Here is an 18,882-nt window from a genome sequence, read left to right as displayed (position 1 = left end):
CTTTTTAGATATAAATTCTGCCTATGATAATGTAATAATTTCTATTTTAAAAACTAAATTACAAGCTTTAAATGTACCGGTAATGCTTTCTAATTTCATTATTAATATTTTATCAGAAAGAACAATACATATGGATCTAGATGAAGATACCAAATTATCTAGAACAGTATGGAAAGGCCTTCCACAAGGATCTGTTCTCAGTCCAATTTTATTCAACATATACACATACGATCTAGAATCATTCCTTGATAAATCCGTCAAAATTTTACAATATGCTGATGATCTCTTATTATATTTTATTGCGAAGTCCATAGAATCTGCTTCTGCCAAATTATCTGATTCATTAGATTTGTTAAAAACGTGGTTAGATGCAAATGGTCTTAATCTTTCTGTAACCAAGAGTAGTGTAGTTTTGTTTTCAAGAATGAGATCACCGCAACAAATTAAGGTGCTTTATGATAACTCATACATTCCTATAAAGACTGAAATTAAATTTTTAGGTATCGTGCTAGATAATAAATTAACAGGTCTGTCCCACTGTAATTATATTTCCACGAAATGTGAGCGTAACCTCAACATTCTTAGGTGCCTTGCTGGAGTTTGGTGGGGAGCACATCCCGTTTCACTAAAACTTGCTTATAATGGTCTTATAAGGAGTGTCATTGATTATGGAACTTTTTTGTTAGCTCCAGGAAGTTCATTTGCTTTTAAGAAATTGGATTTAATTCAATCAAAGGCCTTGAGGATTATCTCTGGAGCAATGAAATCAAGTCCAATCAATGCTTTACAGCTCGAAGTCGGTGATCCACCTTTGGTTTTAAGAAGGCAATATTTATCTGATCGCTTCTTTTTTCGTTGTTTACAATTATCTGATCATCCGCTTATTCAAAAGTTATCTCAACTACATATCTTTATTTCGTCTTCATCTTATTGGAAACATAAAAAACCTCCATGTTTAATACAAAGTTATGAAAAATATAAATCCATAGAATCTCCCACTTTTACATCGTCCTGTTTTCCCATTTATAAATGCTCATATCAATCTTTAGTTTTATCTCCTAATATTAAATATGATTTTGGGTTATCAAAAAATGATTCAGAATTGAATGCCAAATTTATGTTTATAACTGACATTGAATGGAATGAATGGCACTACATCTTTACAGATGCATCAAAACCAGACAATAGCGGTTGTGTAGGTGTGGGTGTGTTTCATTCACAATTTAATATCGTTCAAAAAATTAAACTTCCATCGGAATCTTCAGTTTTTACCGGGGAATGTTATGGTATTTTAAAAGCTGTAGAATATATACTTTTAATGAAATTACATAAGGCAATAGTTTTCACTGACTCTATGAGCTCTTTGCAAGCTCTAGCCAAATATCCGTTTAAATCAAAACCAGTTTATCCCATTATTTGTGACATAAGACAAAGTCTTTATCTTTGCATGTTGAGAGGGTATTCCGTTTCTTTTGCCTGGTTACCAGGACACAGTGGTATTAGCGGCAATGACAAAGCTGACCTTATGGCAAGAGAGGCTGTAACTTGTGGTGATATGTATCCGTATCATAATTACTGTAGTGACCTAGCTTGTCTCCCAAAAATATATTTAAGGTATGCCTGGAAGGAATATTGGGAAAAAACAAGTACAATAAAAGGAAGATTTTATCGCCTTATACAACCCGATATTCCTTTCAAACCATGGTTTTGTAAATTAAAGCTTGGAAAGACCGCAACAACTATTATAACTCGTATGCGTCTAGGTCACGTATGCACACCTTCTCATTTATACAAGCTTGGTATTGTACAAAGTTCGTCGTGTAATTGCGGTGCTGAAGTGGCGGACTTGAATCATATATTCTTCTCATGTTCTAAATTTGACCACACCTCCCTTTTTAATCATCTCCGATCCATCCGTGTTCCATTCCCAACTTCTATTCTTACTCTACTTTCTTCCAATGATCCTATTATCTATAAAATACTATCTTCATATATATATGATAACAATATTAAGATTTAGTTATATTACATGAATACATTTATAGTTGCATCAATTGCTTTTCCTATATATTTATAAGTATATTCTCATATGTACAAGTATATCCTTCATATCCTATAAATATCCTAGACCTAATCCTTATCCTTTCTAAATTCGTTTGTGTTAGGTATTTTTATTACTATTATCGTTTCCCCGTTTTGTTCTTGGCAAAATACCCTAATATCGGGGTGAACGCCACAAAAGAAGAAAAAAAAAAAAAAAAAAAAAAGTCGTCAACGTCAAAGTATTATATTTGTGATTGTGAATTTGTAAAATTATTTATTATTTTGTTTATAAAATACAAAAACATATAACTTTTATTAAAATGTCTTGTCGCAACGCTTCTCACGCTGGTAGTTGGTACACTGAAAATGGTATGTAAATCATTGCTAAATGTAGATAGATAATTATCTAAAATTCATATTAACTAATTGAGTATATTCTTGTGAACGTAAATTAATATTACTATTCTTTTGTGGACCACCTTATAATTCCCTATTTTGTCCTTTACTTTGGTTTGACTCCTGTGTTGAGTCAATAATCCTTATAGGTTAATGACCTCTCTGCTTAAATTTAGTCGTTAAATGTCCAATTATTGTTCTTTGTTTTCTATAAAAATTTATTGAGAGATTTGATATTTGTAAAAAAAAAAAAAAAATATTAATTAAGTAATTTTGTAGTCAAACATCGTATAATTCTCTGTGTCTGAAAGAAAATATGCAGCAAGATTTTCATCTAAACGTTAATACTATGATGAACTTTACAATTTATAAATATATTTATTTATCTAAAATATTCTTCTGCCTGATGTTTTTTTATAATTTTATAATTATTGTTAAAAGAATGTCATTTGATTATTTTGTTTGACAAGTACTTGTTTTTCCTGCGTTCAGAAATGTTACTTGTGTCCTGTTAACTCATGTAAGGAGCCAGAGCAATATTTATTTAAAAAAATAAAAAAAAAATAGTAAATTATTTTTATCGTTTATATTTATAAACAATTTTATTTAAATAATTGTAAATCTCTAATCTACGCTGACTTACTTTCGTATTGTTTCAATATAACGTTTCTGAACGAAACATGGTTGCTATGACAGCATTGACAACCGTTTGAATTGAACGTCAATTTTAATACAACAAATTTCGTCGCATATATTTATCGTTGGAAAATCGTTAAAAATATCTGAGAAATCAAAAACAATGCCCCCGCCAACATCTAAAACTGTAAAAATTAAGCGACCATCAACAGTTAGTGCTGTAACTTCGTCATCGCGCGGGAAAAATGCGACAACGGCGAAAGATAAAAACATTGGTGCTCGTCCTAAAAATAATAAAAACACTACGGTATTAGGCGAAGGGGACATGACGATGATACGCCAAGAAGCTTCTGTACTTGATTTCGATGCTGAACACCGTCAAATTGCTTACGGAAAGTTTTTACGCGCTATGTTAGAAGATTGCTTAGTAGACGAGAAAATTGAATTGGAAGAAACACAGATGGATATACAAATGGCACAATTGGCGGATAGGTTCCAGAAAACCGTGGATTTATTAGATAAAACTAACAGGAGGCTGAAGGATATATCCTTTATAGTGGAACAGAAAAGGTTAGTACAAATTTTATGGCTATTTTGTGTTTACTGAGAAACAGTAAACTATCATACACAAACTAGCCAAATAATATATGTAGTAAATCATCTTGGTATGCTTTTATTGAGATTATGTAGCATTTGGCGTTCCATTGTTTCTGCACTACCCTAAGACAGGTGAAATGGACATGTAGGTTAACACAAAGTTGACATATTTATGTTTTTTTAAAGTACTTTTAAAGGAAGCAAGACATTATCATATGGGATTCATTGTCATTTAGATATTCTTTATAAAATGTTTATATGTCCAATATGTATCTATGTAAATCTGGGGTGAGTTGCTAGTTAAACATAAGACTATTCTAGCAATATGTTACTTTAATAACTTATTTGATAAAAAGAGATTACATGGTTTACTAAATATGCCAATTGAAAAGAAATAGTATATTTATATAATTAAAAATTTTAAACTTCAGTCTGGCATTTTTATAAATTACAGGTTGCTAGATTTAAAGAGTCAGGATGCATCACAGTTCTACTCTATGACTGATTCTTCGAATGCTGAGGAATTTCTCCAAAATTTATCTGCCACAGAACAAGCATGTCTTGACAAACTGGAAACAAAAAATATTGATTTTGGATATGATAAAGATACTGGGCATAAACAGTTACTTGATGCTGTGAATGAAGCCATTGAGGGATTGGAACAGATTAAAAAACATTCAAATTTGGACATAGACAAGTTTAAAGAGTATGAAAAATCACAGACAAACATAGAGGAATTAGAAAAAGATAGATTCGATTTGGAAAGTTTGAAATCGAATTTGAGGCAAAGTTCCCAAAGTTCAATGAGAGATTACTAAAGGAAGTGTCTGATAAAATATCCAAAGTGATGGATGATTAATTTATATTTTGTTACTTGATCTCAATTAAAATTAAATAATAATTGTTATTAAATAAATTATTTTATTTCTTTGATAAAGCTTTCAAATTACTAATATACTAATTTAAATGCATGAGTTAATTTTTGTTTCTGAAATTAAATATAATATAGTAAATTAAATTAATACCCCATTAGTGGGGTGTAGAGGGATTGTTAGTAATGAGGATATTACCTCTCATTGCTAGCATTAAACCCTGTAAATTCTAGGCTTACACACATTTGAATTTATTATATTTTCAACTAATTATAATAAATAAATAACTTTTCAAAACAAAAACAAAACAGTGTCAAATACAATGTGAACAAATTCAAATAATTTTTATTCAAAAAGCACTTTTAAGTTGTAATTTTTTTTTAGTTAGAGTCAGAGCAGTTAGTTACTGCAGAGTTAGATAAGTTGTTATCTGTTAAGTAGAGCCCGCAGGAAACTCAACAGTTACTCTTTTAAATCTCTGTTAACACTATGTCTATATATTTCAATGTACTATGTCTAAAATTACATGGTCGTTAAAAGCTCGTGCATGATCGACTAACACCATGCACATTTGTCATCCAAGTAATAGTTCATTTTTATTTTATCTTTATCTGGTCTCCCAGCAATTGTTACACTGATAAGATTTAATATTAAGATTACTGTCTATTTATACTTAGTGTACAAGCATTTTAAAGGAAACACAGCGTGCTAATTAACAAATAAACAATAATATGGCATAACAAACTCTTGAGGTATTTGACATAGGTATAGTTTTTTAGATTCAATAAATCATTGCTTCACATAAATCTTAGCTATAGTTCAGCACATAATAGGCTTTGCTCAATAAGCATTTTTTAATAACAGTTTTAAACTTATTAAGAGATTTAAAATATTCTTCTGTAGTACTCAATGTGGATGCTTTATATCTATAAGCATTCTCTGTAGATTAAATTTCTGTTGGATATAGGCAATGAATTGTCCCGCCAACTGGACCTCTGGCTGTCAAAGGCTGATCTCACACACGGGCCGGCACGAGCCATCATTGCACCGTAAGTATAGACTTCGTGGTTTATTTGGTGTAGTTTTTGAAACCAACTCCCAGCAGCAGTATTCCTGGAGGATTAATTAAAAATTGTATTGTAAAAAAAAGACTTCAATCGTGTGAAAACCAGTTATTTTGGTCTAAAAATTAAACTATTGAACAAATTTTGATAAAATTTCTACATGGATATACCATCTGTAAATATATCGTTTTAGATAAAAAAAAAAAAAATTTTCCAAATCGATTCACAACTGACGGAGTTGTGAGGTAACAATCTCACAACTCCGTCAGTCGTGAACAATGGAAGGATGGCAGGTGTGCTGCTGGCTTTTATTTATTTATTTAACTCTTTATTGCACCATAAACAAAAATATACAATGACAAGTGAATAATTCAAGTGAAATACAGTAACATAAATACAGATTGGAATATACACATAAAGGTACAAAAGGCGGTCTTACCGCTAGGGCAATCTCTTACAGACAACCTTTGGTTAAAGGAGAACAGATAGAAGTGGGCAGGTGGCGCAAGAGTGAATTATTTTTTTTTTCTTTTTATATTTATTACCTCATAACCCCATCAGTTGTAAACCGATTTGGAATTTGGAAAATTCATTTTTTATCTTAAACTAGTGACCCGCCCCGGCTTCGCACGGATGCAATACTGATACTAAATAGCGCCGCCGGCCCCCCATTACAATACGTCATTACATTAGAAACCTCTAAAACTATCTGTGTTCCTTTACTATATTGTATGTATGCATGTATTATGCATACAAACCTTCCTCTTAATTTGTTTATAAATACATCAAAATTCGTTGCGTATTTTTAAAGATCTAGAGACATCATACATCTTACCAGAGGGAGACTTTGTACAAAAATCGTTTGCTTGGGCACCTCTGTTCCATTCGTGTTTCAACCGTGAAGCAGGTGTGTTTGCATGGCTGTGTTTCGGTTTGAATTTAAAGGGTGGGATATGGCGTGAATTTACAGGGTACAGAGGAATAACACCCGAGTCCTCAGGAATGATAAACCCATGGGGGGTATCATGGGCGAAACAGCCTGTTATGTTCAGGTGTTCCGTCAGTTTGTTTGCCATTCTAAGTTGTATAAAAAAAAACATGGACAGACAAACGGGAAGCGAGTAGTTTAGATGCGACATAAATAACAACTCTGGTTCATGTAGTTATAGATTTATCTTCGATATTTTGAAAATCTTACAAATCTTAGTATAAAAAACATAATAGAACATGGTAACAGTGTTTCTCTCCAGGAATCACGCAACTGTGTCTTTTCAACCGCGCAAATAGAAAGATCAAGGGGAAAGGGATTGTTAGTAATGGAGAATGAGAATCCCATTGCTAGCAATATACCCAACCAGGTCTACCTCCTCGCTGTTCCCCCTGGAAACTATCATGGTTAATTCCTGATGAATTCATCATGATGGGCTAACTGGCCGGTTTTCATTCTCATCTATCACCGTTCACTGGTGCTCCGCCAGCGTGTCCCATTAGTGCAGGCGGACTTACCGTTACCATACCATTATCACTCATAAAAAGAAATGAAAAAAATAAAAAATCCGTAGGGTAGTAATGGCGAGCGGCTACAATTGTGCCGGTATGTCACTTAGACTTGTATTGGTATGAAGCAGTCAGCAAGTGTTACTTCTTTATAATGTGTTACTTCTAAATAATAAAACAGTATGGTTTCAAGGTGTCTTATCCCCATATATACCCGAGTATGTTTTTGTTGGGTATGGTGGGCTATAATACACTTGAAGTGAGACGAAAACTAAATTTAATTGAATATGTGGTAAAATTAGTGCGGGGGAAAAGTGTAACCAAACTGTACTGGAATCAATATCAATAGGAGCGCCCAGTAACTACGTGCGAGCACGTAGACGGCACTTATTCGATGTTCCATTACGAAGAACAGAGTTCGCTAAGCAGGCTCCCCTATCTCTTGCATTGAAACTACTCAATGATATTTTGAGCCAGTATCCGCAATTGGATGTATTTGCCTCCAACTTGCTGGAGTTTCGCCGGGTGACCACAGAGTATTTGTGTTCAGACGTTTTTGTTTAAGTCTTTTTATATTATTCTTGTTGTATATATGTGTAATATTCCTTTTTTTTCTATGTTGTTGTATTCATGCTTTCCTGGGTGGGCGTATTGGGAGACTGTAAGGCTCACCCAGTGGATGTAATAAATAAATAAATAAATAATTGTGCTTGCTTTCAGCCACGCGGGTTATTCATATTGCGGAGCGTGGGGAGCGTGCGCAGCCTTCGCCTACAGACAAGTCAGCCCTGTTGTTGTGTGAGTACATTGTTTCACATTAAATTCACGTAATAAATTACCACTAGTGTATCTATTTTGAAGAAAAAATACGCTGCAAACTAGGCTTGTGTAATGTGGATACCGATCCGATATCTGTGTATTGGGGTGAAAGGGATTGTTAGCAATGAAGTGTGACAGCCCTATTGCTAGCAATATGCCTTATTAGACTCATTTATCGTTGAATTCGTCACGATTGGCTAACTGATCTGCCTTTTCATCCTCACCTCTCATCTCTGACTGGTACCCCACCAGTGTATACCGATAGCGCAGACGGGGTTACCATCCCAGTTTCACCTATTAAAAAAAAACTAGATGGGCGCTGTCTTAAAATGTTAAATATAATAATACAGTTTGAGGTTATTTTCAGGAAGCGCGTGTTTATCCTAGGCGCGTCGCATTACGCCCGGATGGGCGAATGTGCTCTGTCCTCGCTCGACAAATATCAAACTCCGCTCTACGATCTCACCATAGACAAACAGAGTAAGAGATAATTTATTATTGGTAATAGATACACAGAGTTTGATATAATCTAAGAACAAGCAATTACATAGAAGGAACGATAAAATAAAAACTGTAAATCATACGGTTGCCTCCTTTCTTCTTATACAAATATAATTAGTAAAAAGAGAACGAAAGATACACCATCCGTTGCTATTTTTCTCAATTCATAGCAGGCTAGTGTGTAGAAAATGTTTGATATGTCAATTATTTGTCAATGACAAATTTTACATTACTAGATTATATATTCGACACAGTTTATGTAGAAAGTATGCGAGCGGGTTGTATCTGAATTTGGTAGGATTATACGACCAATAAAACCAAGTGACATATCTTGAGGAATTTGATTTCTACGGACTAGTCAAAGGGCAGATGCGCTTTTATATATCTTATATATCTATCCCTTTCTAACGCATTGGCAATGTCATAAATACAACGTATTGATAAAACGTATGATTAAACAGTTTTTATTTTAACGTTCCTTCTATGTAATTCTTTGTTCAAAGCAGTCAATGTACACTGTACATAAAAACAACGAATCCAAAACTTATTCGAAATTTAAACACATTTTTTTTTATTTTGTTTTAAATTCATTTAAACAAATTAAATTTAGAATACCATTTCTTTATTTCAAATTTAGAATGCCATATTTGTTTTCAGTATACGCGGAGTTGGAGGCGACGCGTCAGTTCGAATGGATGGACGTGGAGACGGACGAAGACGAGCGTTCTATAGAGATGCACCTACCGTACATCGCCAAAGTTATGGAGGAGTATGTACATGTTTTATCTTTATTTGTAGTTATCTCAATTTGATAGTTATCAAATTGTCCCCTTGTGGGCCGTGGGCCCCACGTTGGGAAACACTTATCTGATATGTTTATAATATTTATTTTCAGGTATAAAACCGGTTTCACAATCATACCAATTTTGGTCGGCTCTCTAACGCCGGAAAAGGAGGCCAAGTAAGTTTTTTTTCTTTATGGGGTACGCCTATGTCCAGTAGTGGGCAGTTAACGGCTAATATAATAATATAGTCAATGTATATCAATAAGTAATTTTGCAGACTTTGTACAAAAGTCGATTGCTTGGGTACCTCTGTCCCATTCGTGTTTCTACCGTGAAGCAGTTGTGTTTGCATGGCTGTGTTTCGGTTTGAAGGGTGGGATATGACAGTGAATTTACTGGGTACAGAGGAATAACATCTGAGTCCTCAGGAATGGCAACGCATGGGGGGTATCATAGGCGAAACAGTATACTCTGTTATGTCCATGGTACTGCTCATGTCTATAGGCGAAGGTTACCACATTCCATCAGGTGGGCCGTCAGCTTGTATGCCATTCTATGTTGTATAAAAAAAAATTATTTAAATTTTAAACCAAGTATATATACTATTGTTACTATAATTGTCATATATTTTTCACCACATCTGCCCTTCATACGCTTTCTGTTTTCACCTAATGGTCAGCTGGTAGAGAATGCCATATGGCATTAAGCTTGCCATTTGTACAAAATTTTATTGTGCAATAAAGAATAAATAAATAAATATATTTTTAGATTGTTCTCGTAGAAAATTTGTCAAAGACACTGTAGTAGTTTGGTTTTTAAATCAAAATAAACTACATTTGCCACCGTTAAAGTCTTTTTTTTTTGTGTGTAACAAATGTACAGTCAGCCAATCAAAGCAGCCTGAAAGAGATCACTCTTAGCGATAAGGTCGCCCATTGTTTTCTCACTGTGATTGTTTCTTGTAATTATTTATATTTATAATAAGTTTACTATTGTAATCTTTTGGAGGAAACAATAAAGAGTATCTATCTAACGTTCCAGATATGGTGCAATCCTGGCCCCCTACCTGGCTGACCCGCAGAATTTACTAGTGATCTCCTCCGACTTCTGCCACTGGGGCTCGAGGTTCCGGTACACTTGGCGCGACTCGTCCAGGGGACCCATCCACCAGAGCATCGAGTGGCTCGACAAACAGGTACAGTGTTTAACGTGGCACGTTACTAAACGAAATTAAAAAATCACGCCATCTGTTATAGATGGCGCTGGAATCGATACTTGTGGTTTTTGTTCATTATTTTGTAATTAAAGGTATATTTTTTTATACAACTTAGAATGGCAAACAAGCCGACGGCCCACCTGATGGAAAGTAGTAACTGTCGCCTATAGACATGAGCAGTACCATGGACATAACAGAGTATACTGTTTCGCCCATGATACCCCCATACGTTGTCATTCCTGAGGACTCAGGTGGTATTCCTCTGTACCCTGTAAATTCTTAACAAAATATAGATTTGTTTTAATTATATACTACTAGCGGCCCGGTACGTGCTTCGCTACGTATAAAGTGATGTTTAAAAATATAAACACAAAGCAATAATTATCGCTGACAATTTGCTTTAATTTTTAAATTTTTAAATTGCACGTCCAAAATAAAATGACCGCATGAATGACATAACGACATGGTTGTACTTTTTTTTTTTAATGGGTGAAAATGGTATGGTAACACCGCCTGTGCTAACGGGATACGCTGGCGGAGCACCAGTGAAGGGTGATAGATGAGGATGAAAACAGGCCAGTTAGCCCATCATGATGAATTCATCAGGAATTAATCATGATAGTTTCCAGGGGGAACTGCGAGGAGGTCGACCTGGTTGGGTATATTGCTAGCAATGGGATTCTCAGTCTCCATTACTAACAATCCCTTCCCCCCACATGCTTGTACTGTCAACACTGAAAAAAGTTTAAATTTGACAGCACAATCCCCATCTTAAAAAAAAGTTTGAATTTGACACAAAAATCCCCATTAACAAAATGATCCGCCATTTATTGAATTCATTTGTTACAAAAAATGTGATAAATGAAGAACCGCTCGAGCGATTTTGTGCAAACTTCACATAAACCATCTACTAAATAGTCTGAACAAAGCTTAAACATTTGGTTTGGATAGGTGAGCCCGTTCTTGAGTTAGAAAATTACAACGAAAAGTGGCATTAATTTTTATATATATAAATATATTTTAAATTGCATGACCTGATACTGCTTAGTAGTTTGTATTCATACAAATTCATTATTTATATAGTTAAACTTTTTGAAAAAGCAACAGCTGAGTTTCTTGCTCGTTCTTGGCTGAAATAGCATTCCGAATGGGTGGTAATGAAAAAAAAAACACTATTAATAGTACATTACTGCAGCGGCCAACTACTGAGGCATTGATGGACGAAGGTGCAAATGTGGGCCGAGGCATAGCCGAAGCACACATACGTGAGTCCATCAAAGTTTTTTTAAGTTCAATGACGAATAACGAACAATAATAATTTTTCACGCGCCATAATGTTCATTTGTTTTTTTTTTTTTTTCAATAAACAGCTTTCTATTTGCAAGCCAGTTCGAAATTTAAATAAAACCTTTTATTAGTTACCTCCTTGGTAGATTGTCAAAACAATGCTCACATTTCCAAGCATGTTTGAGAAAAAATGGTTAAATTCTAAGTTTACTCAAATAATAATACTTCCTTTCTTTTTCTCTAATCTAGTGAATTATAAAATTTCATCCATTCATTTTAGGCTATGGACATAATTGAGAAGATGGATCCGCGCGCGTTCACAGAGTATATAAAAAAGTATAGCAACACGATATGCGGCAGGCATCCCATAGGCGTGCTACTGCAGGTACGTTTCATCATCATCACCTTCACCATCTGTGACTGTTCACTAGATGTATGCTTATGTTTATATTTTATGTTCACAAATTTTGTAATATTGTTTTTTTTTTTTATACAACTTAGAATGGCAAACAAGCTGACGGCACACCTGATGGAAAGTGATAACCGTCGCCTATACACATGAGCAGTACCGTGGACATAACAGAGTATACTGTTTCGCCCATGATACCCCCCATGCGTTGCCATTCCTGAGGACTCGGATGTTATTCCTCTGTACCCAGTAAATTCACGCCATATCCCACCCTTAAAACCGAAACACAGCCATGCAAACACAACTGCTTCACGGTAGAAACACGAATGGGACAGAGGTACACAAGCAAACGACTTTTGTACAAAGTCTCCCTCTGGTCTTTTAACAGTAATCACCTTATTTTAACAATATTAAAAAAAAGTTAAAAGCACACATCGAAATAGGACTAGTATCGCACTCGCTGAAAATGGTCCATAAATACTATTGTATTTCCGCCGTATAGGTCCCGGCATAGAATGGGCCACCACTTCCTTACGGGAGGTCGAGGGATGGACAGCAGAGTCCCTCTTAAAATAACTCTAAAGCCTAACTGTGGTTGTCAACCTGCCTGCTAAGCGTGGCAACTACTGGCAACACTCTCCTTGTGGAGAAGACTCGTTCAGCTGAAATAATAATAAAAATTGTATTTCCAGGCAATATCGAAGCTTCAATCGCAACAGAACGCACCAAGAATGTCCATGAAATTCCTAAAATACGCCCAGTCGTCGCAGTGCGTGAACCCGCAGGACTCGTCCGTGTCGTACGCCAGTGCCTCCCTCGTGTTCGAGTAGGCCGCACCCGCCGCATCATCCCGTTGAAACTCACCGGCGAAAATCCCGCGGGATTCCGCGATTTTTTTTGTGAAGTTAGTGACGATCTCTTAGAATGTTGTTGTTGGTAAATCGATCCCGGGATTGGAAAGTGTTGTCACAATTCATAAAAAATTTTGAAATGGTTAGTTGATTGATTAAAAAAATTAATTAAAAGGACAGTGTAATAAAGTGTCCTTTTTTTTTAATGTTTGACCCATTCATTAATTATTGTGTCAAACATTGATAATCATTAATTAAAAACAAAAAGATGTCAAACAAATGTTCCACATGGGTACTGTTATGTTGTCGAAAACAAATAAATTGTACATTTAATTAAATTTCAAATAAAGAAGGCGCCGTGGGATTTATTTTCTATTAAAACATATAAAAAAATAACAAATGTTTAATTTTTTTTTTTCAATACAATTTAATGAAAATGTAATTAAATTTTGTTGAAGCTATCATAAAAGTACGTTCTAAACAAAATTAGGAATAAATCTTTTTTTTTATACAACTTAGAATGGCAAACAAGCTGACGGCCCACCTGATGGAAAGTGGTAACCGTCGCCTATAGACATGAGCAGTACCATGAACATAACAGAGTATACCGTTACGCCCATGATACCCCCCATGCGTTGCCATTCCTGAGGACTCAGGTGTTATTCCTCTGTACCGTGTAAATTGACGCCATATCCCACCCTTCAAACCGAAACACAGCCATGCTTCACGGTTCAAATACGAATGGGACAGAGATACCCAAGCAATCGACTTTTATACAAAGTCTCCCTCTGGTGATCTATATTCAATCGATAATCAACATTCAATTTATCGATTCTCGATTGTTCGATCGGACATCACTAGGCTGTCTCGGGAGGGCGAGGGGGAATCGATTAATTTAGTTTACATTCTCATTAAATTATTATGAAAAAAATTACATATTTGTTAATTTTTAATAATGCTTAAATAGAGGACAAGTTCCACGGCACTTTTTATTAAAACTTAAGTTCTGTGGGAACACGGCGAGGGCAAGCACGAAAGATCGTGTAAAGGGCTCCAGGATTTTCTGCCTGAAAAAGCCCAACATTCAATTAATAAGTTAAGAAATAAATTTAGAAGCACAGTACCACAGAATCGGCCTCATTATAATGCACCTACAGTCGCCTCGTTCTTTGCCTTCTTCCTACCCGTATCCCAATTATTATATGGGGTCGGCGTAATGTTTTTTCCATATTAAAAGGCCGGCAGCACACCTGCAATGCCGCTGGTGTTGTGAGTGATCATGGGCGGCGGTAGTCACTTACCATCAGGTGAGCCGCATGCTCGTTTGCCCCGTGTTGTAAAAAAAAATATTACAAAATGAAATTGACTTAGTTTTACGACCGGCCGCCTGCCTGACCTCAACCCTCTTTTGGGAAAGCACTTGTTGGTGGTATTCGCCACCTTTCCGCCTCTTTACCATGGGAACGAAATAATGCGCTTACGCATCGTATGTGTACTGTGTTACCACATAAATAAATATAAGTTATTAAACTAAAATCTATATCGAATCGTAAGATCTGGAACTTTATAGTTTTATTAAAAAAAAAATACAATCTGTATTGATTGCTCTGTAATTAGATTTAATTGGGAGCCTTTTTAGAAACAAGAAAGTTTTTTCTTTTATTTAATGTGTAAACCCATAAACCCTTAATAAAAAAAAATAAAAAAAACTAATAATGTTACATTATTTTACTGTCTTTTAAACTTGGCATATATGTATCGTAAAAGTCTGTTAAATATAAATAAATAATAATAAATAAATATAAAGATGAATTCTAAACTCCACCAAGCGTAAACAATCTTCACTATCCACACTTGTTTTTTTATACAACTTAGAATGGCAAACAAGCTGATGGTCCACCTGATGGAAAGTGGTAACCGTCGCCTATAGACATGAGCAGTACCATGGACATAACAGAGTATACTGTTTCGCCCATGATACCCCCCAGCGTTGCCATTCCTGAGGACTTAGGTGTTATTCCTCTGTACCCAGTAAATTCACGCCATATCCCACCCTTCAAACTGAAACACAGCCATGCAAACACAACTGCTTTACAGTTGAAACACGAATGCGACAGAGGTACCCAAGCAATCGACTTTTGTACAAAGTTTTTCTCCGGTGTAATATATGCCAAGTGTATAAAAACAGTTTGTACTATTTTTTTTTTCGCGTATAATTTTTTTCTAATAATTTCCTCTGCTCTTCTATGGCGTATGTCCAATATTCCCGGTTAAAAAATGTATATTTTACGGGCTTTTATTTAACTTGCAACGTAAGTTTGTTTAATTTGAACCTTGCAAGCTTTAAAACCATTCCTTTATATCATGATTGAACTAAAATTTTGCATACTCATAATACTTACAAAATGGCCGTCACCACAAAATGGCGGACGGTGTATTTTTTATCAACTCCTTTACTGTGGCTTTTAAATGAAAGCATTTGAAGAGTAGATAACGATGCAATAAATGACGTCATTAAAATAATTGGCAGCTACAAGATGGCGGATTATAAAAGATTGTTTTAAAAAATAAAAGTTTAAACTGTCGCGTTCTATAACTACTTTTACATTTAATTTCTTGTCTTATTTTGTATTCCCGGGATTATTTGTAAATAGACTGTTTACATCTCAAAATTTGCGTATATTTAATAAAAAGAAAATATTTAATAGGTACTAGTGTTGTGTAAAGTGTGGGATTCCGAGTCCCACGGGATTAGCCCTAAAAGATTTCAATTGGTGATGTGTAACAATTTTTTTTTTTTTTATATTGTAATAATTTTAAGGTATTTTTCATTAGTTTTAGTTCTCTTATTGAACCACAAAGAATATGTCTTTTTTTTTTCAATAATAAAATACTTAGTTAATAAAAGCTGCCTGAAAAAATAGGTCACATGTCTATTATGTTTATTTTAAATTTAGAATATAAATTAAATTCTTTTTTTTTTTTAAGATTGGTTTTATTAATGAATGGTAACCCTGCCTGCGCTGTCGGTATACACTAGTGAGGCACCAGTGGGATATAAATGAGAATAAAATCAGGCGTTCTAATTCATTAGGCCTACCTATCTGTCAGTCTACCTGACAGGATATGTGCCTCACTATACCAAGAACAAGAATACATAGGAGTGATAAAATTGTCAATTCATAGCAGGCTAGTGTACAGAAAATGTTATACGGCCGTATAATCCTACCAAATTCAGATACAACCTGCTTGCATACTTTCTACATAAACTGTGTCGAATATATAATCTAGTAATGTAAAATTTGTCATTGACAAATAATTGACATATCAAACATTTTCTATACACTAGCCTGCTATGAATTGAGATAAATAGCAACGGATGGTGTATCTTTCGTCCTCTTTTTACTAATTATATTTGCATAAGAAGAAAGGAGGCAACCATATGATTTACAGGTTTTATTTTAGCATTTCTTCTATGTAATTCCTTGTCCATAGTTTCTTTACAGCCAATAGCACTAGTTCTGACAACCCCTTCTCTCATTTTGACGTGCGTAGAAAAAAAACCACTCGTTTTGCTGTTACGTGTAATTATCTCAACTGTAGATAAGTGTTCTGTGTTATCACTTACTGAATCTAACACCGAAATTTAAACAATTGTATTTCTGAATTTAAATATTACTTATTTTTATATTCAACAATTTTTAAATATGGAAATATATCGATGTTTAAATGAAAAACTGCTTATTTCAATCGGAATCTACTATTTCAGGCAGTTTTATGTGGGCACTGCTTTTAGTTTATAAGCTTTAGAATTTTTTTTTATACGTTTTTGATATACATATATAGTTTTTTTTAAGTGTTCACCTAAAAAATTTCTTTAAAAAAAATTCTTTATGTAAAAAAAATAAAATAAAAACATTGACACATTTATAAAAATGTCAAATGTGTTCTATCTATTTCTCTTACCTTAATCTCGTAATTTGAGAGAAAGTGACAAAACACTCTGTAATAACTAAAATAATTTTGTAGTAGAATTTAGTTTTTATGAATAATTAGGTTAAATTATATATTTTATATAGGTATCTGTCGCCTGTAGAAATGGACAGAATACCATAGTCAAGCCCATTAATATTTGACGCATATGGCAACTAGCATGTGTTGCCATTCCTGTCTAATGTATATATACTATATTATTAAAAATTAATTGATAATTTATACTATTTTTTTTTCCTCACAAATAGCTTTTTTCACTTGAGTAAAATTTTCTTTTTTTATTACTGTACTTAGATATTAAGTAAAATATAATAAATTGTAATAAAAGTTATGTATTTTTGTAAAACAGTAACTGTTGACTGTTGGTAGAAGACATAAGTTGGAAGTAAGTATATATATGAAGGCATTTAGAATTAACATATTAAATTAACTGTAATGAGGTACTTACTGTCTACTAACGTGGAAATCCATTTAGACAAGGTACGAACGAATCCGTCAATAGAATGAGACAGCGATATACGCCGTCTTAGTCTTTCTCATATCTCCTCGGCCAGAGGAGATATTGTCGATGGATTCGTCGACACCTTGTTTAGGGAGGCTGGGGAGTTTAAAATTCGATCTTACATGAATCAGATAAGGTTTGCTTTTAATATCTCATGCAGGATTTTCTTTGTATAATCCGACTAGTTGAATACGCGCCTCTCGTTGTGGCCGTAATATTAACAGACTAGTATATGTAAATGGGCGGGTTATACAAAGAGAGGAATATTGTATAAAGCGGAGTTTCCATGCCTTCTGTACGTGTAATCTCTCAATTAATTTATTTCTTATTCTTTCAGTTTTAATTTTTATACTTACAATAGCTACTTCTTTTAGATAGCATCTCTTTTTATATTAAATAGGATTTTTGGGAAACGACTCAAAGGGGCTTAGTTGCAAAAGAGCGTCAAATTTTATAGCTAATGACAGTTAAAAAGCGCGGGAAATTTGATAAATCGATTACATAGTTAGACTTTTTTTTACATTTGAGTTATTTTTTATGCTGATTTAATTTCTCTAGGTTATGCTATCTAATAATTAAGAATATTTTATAAGACACTGAGGCATCTATTCGTGAAATTTACAGTATTTGTTGGGGAAATTGTAATATTCTTTCAACGGCTCTAAGCCTAATATAGGCGCCATTTATTATGAGTATCGCGTAAATACTGGCTTAAATCTATTATTTTTTTTTTTCTAATTTCATAGACACTTGAAAATGTAATTACTTTATCTATAAAACAGCATTATAACTCGCTGCTTGATGCTAAAAATTTTGATATAAAAAAATGTATTACCTACTTATTTTTTTTTTTTTTATATTATTTGGAACATTTGAATTTCGATTTCTTTAGTTTTGGATTTTAGACTGAAAAAGTACCAATTATAAATGAGTATTTACTGAAGGCTACAGTGTAACGTGTTAGTGAATCTATAAATATATTATAAAATGCGCGCGCAAAATATTCCGTGTCAGACTGCATTTATCTCGTATTGATACCTTTCTCAATTATATATGTACTTTGCTAATAATGCGTGTTTTATTTTTTCCTGGGTATCCACCATTTTCGACCGACTTTTTAAATCTGAAGGAGTTTTTTTTTTTTTGTTAAATACTGCTTATCGCATATGTACATACATTGCAAGGGAAGAAGGCGAAGTATTTTTGAATAAAGGCCGACATGATTTTCGGATACCACAGATAGCGCGAAAACATTTTTTTTTCAATTTGATTGTATTTTTTTGTTACCTCATAAATATGTAATTTTTTTATGCAACTTAGAATGGTAAACAAGCTGACGGCCCACCTGATGGAAAATGGTAACCGTCGCCTATAGACATGAGCAATACCATCCACATAACAGAGTATACTGTTT

The 18,882-nt window shown here is 34.0% G+C and overlaps 1 protein-coding gene and 1 pseudogene across 1 annotated transcript; both read left to right on the top strand.

The window, feature by feature from the left end:
• Positions 1-2,269: 2,269 nt before the first annotated feature.
• LOC128201235 (protein MEMO1-like) lies at positions 2,270-18,538 on the top strand. The gene is made up of 9 exons (XM_052897600.1): positions 2,270-2,412; positions 5,512-5,593; positions 7,826-7,903; positions 8,292-8,404; positions 9,083-9,194; positions 9,321-9,386; positions 10,252-10,405; positions 11,994-12,098; positions 12,815-18,538. The coding sequence occupies exons 1-9, from the start codon at positions 2,364-2,366 to the stop codon at positions 12,950-12,952; spliced, it is 897 nt and encodes a 298-aa protein (XP_052753560.1). The 5' UTR covers positions 2,270-2,363; the 3' UTR covers positions 12,953-18,538.
• On the top strand, positions 2,725-4,583 carry LOC128201236 (uncharacterized; annotated as a pseudogene).
• Positions 18,539-18,882: the final 344 nt, after the last annotated feature.

This window comes from Galleria mellonella, unplaced genomic scaffold (assembly GCF_026898425.1).
Source record: "Galleria mellonella isolate WM207_F2 unplaced genomic scaffold, CSIRO_AGI_GalMel_v1 utg3720, whole genome shotgun sequence".
Classification (NCBI taxonomy): Eukaryota; Metazoa; Arthropoda; class Insecta; order Lepidoptera; family Pyralidae; genus Galleria; species Galleria mellonella.
This window is presented reverse-complemented; position numbering and strand designations above follow the sequence as displayed.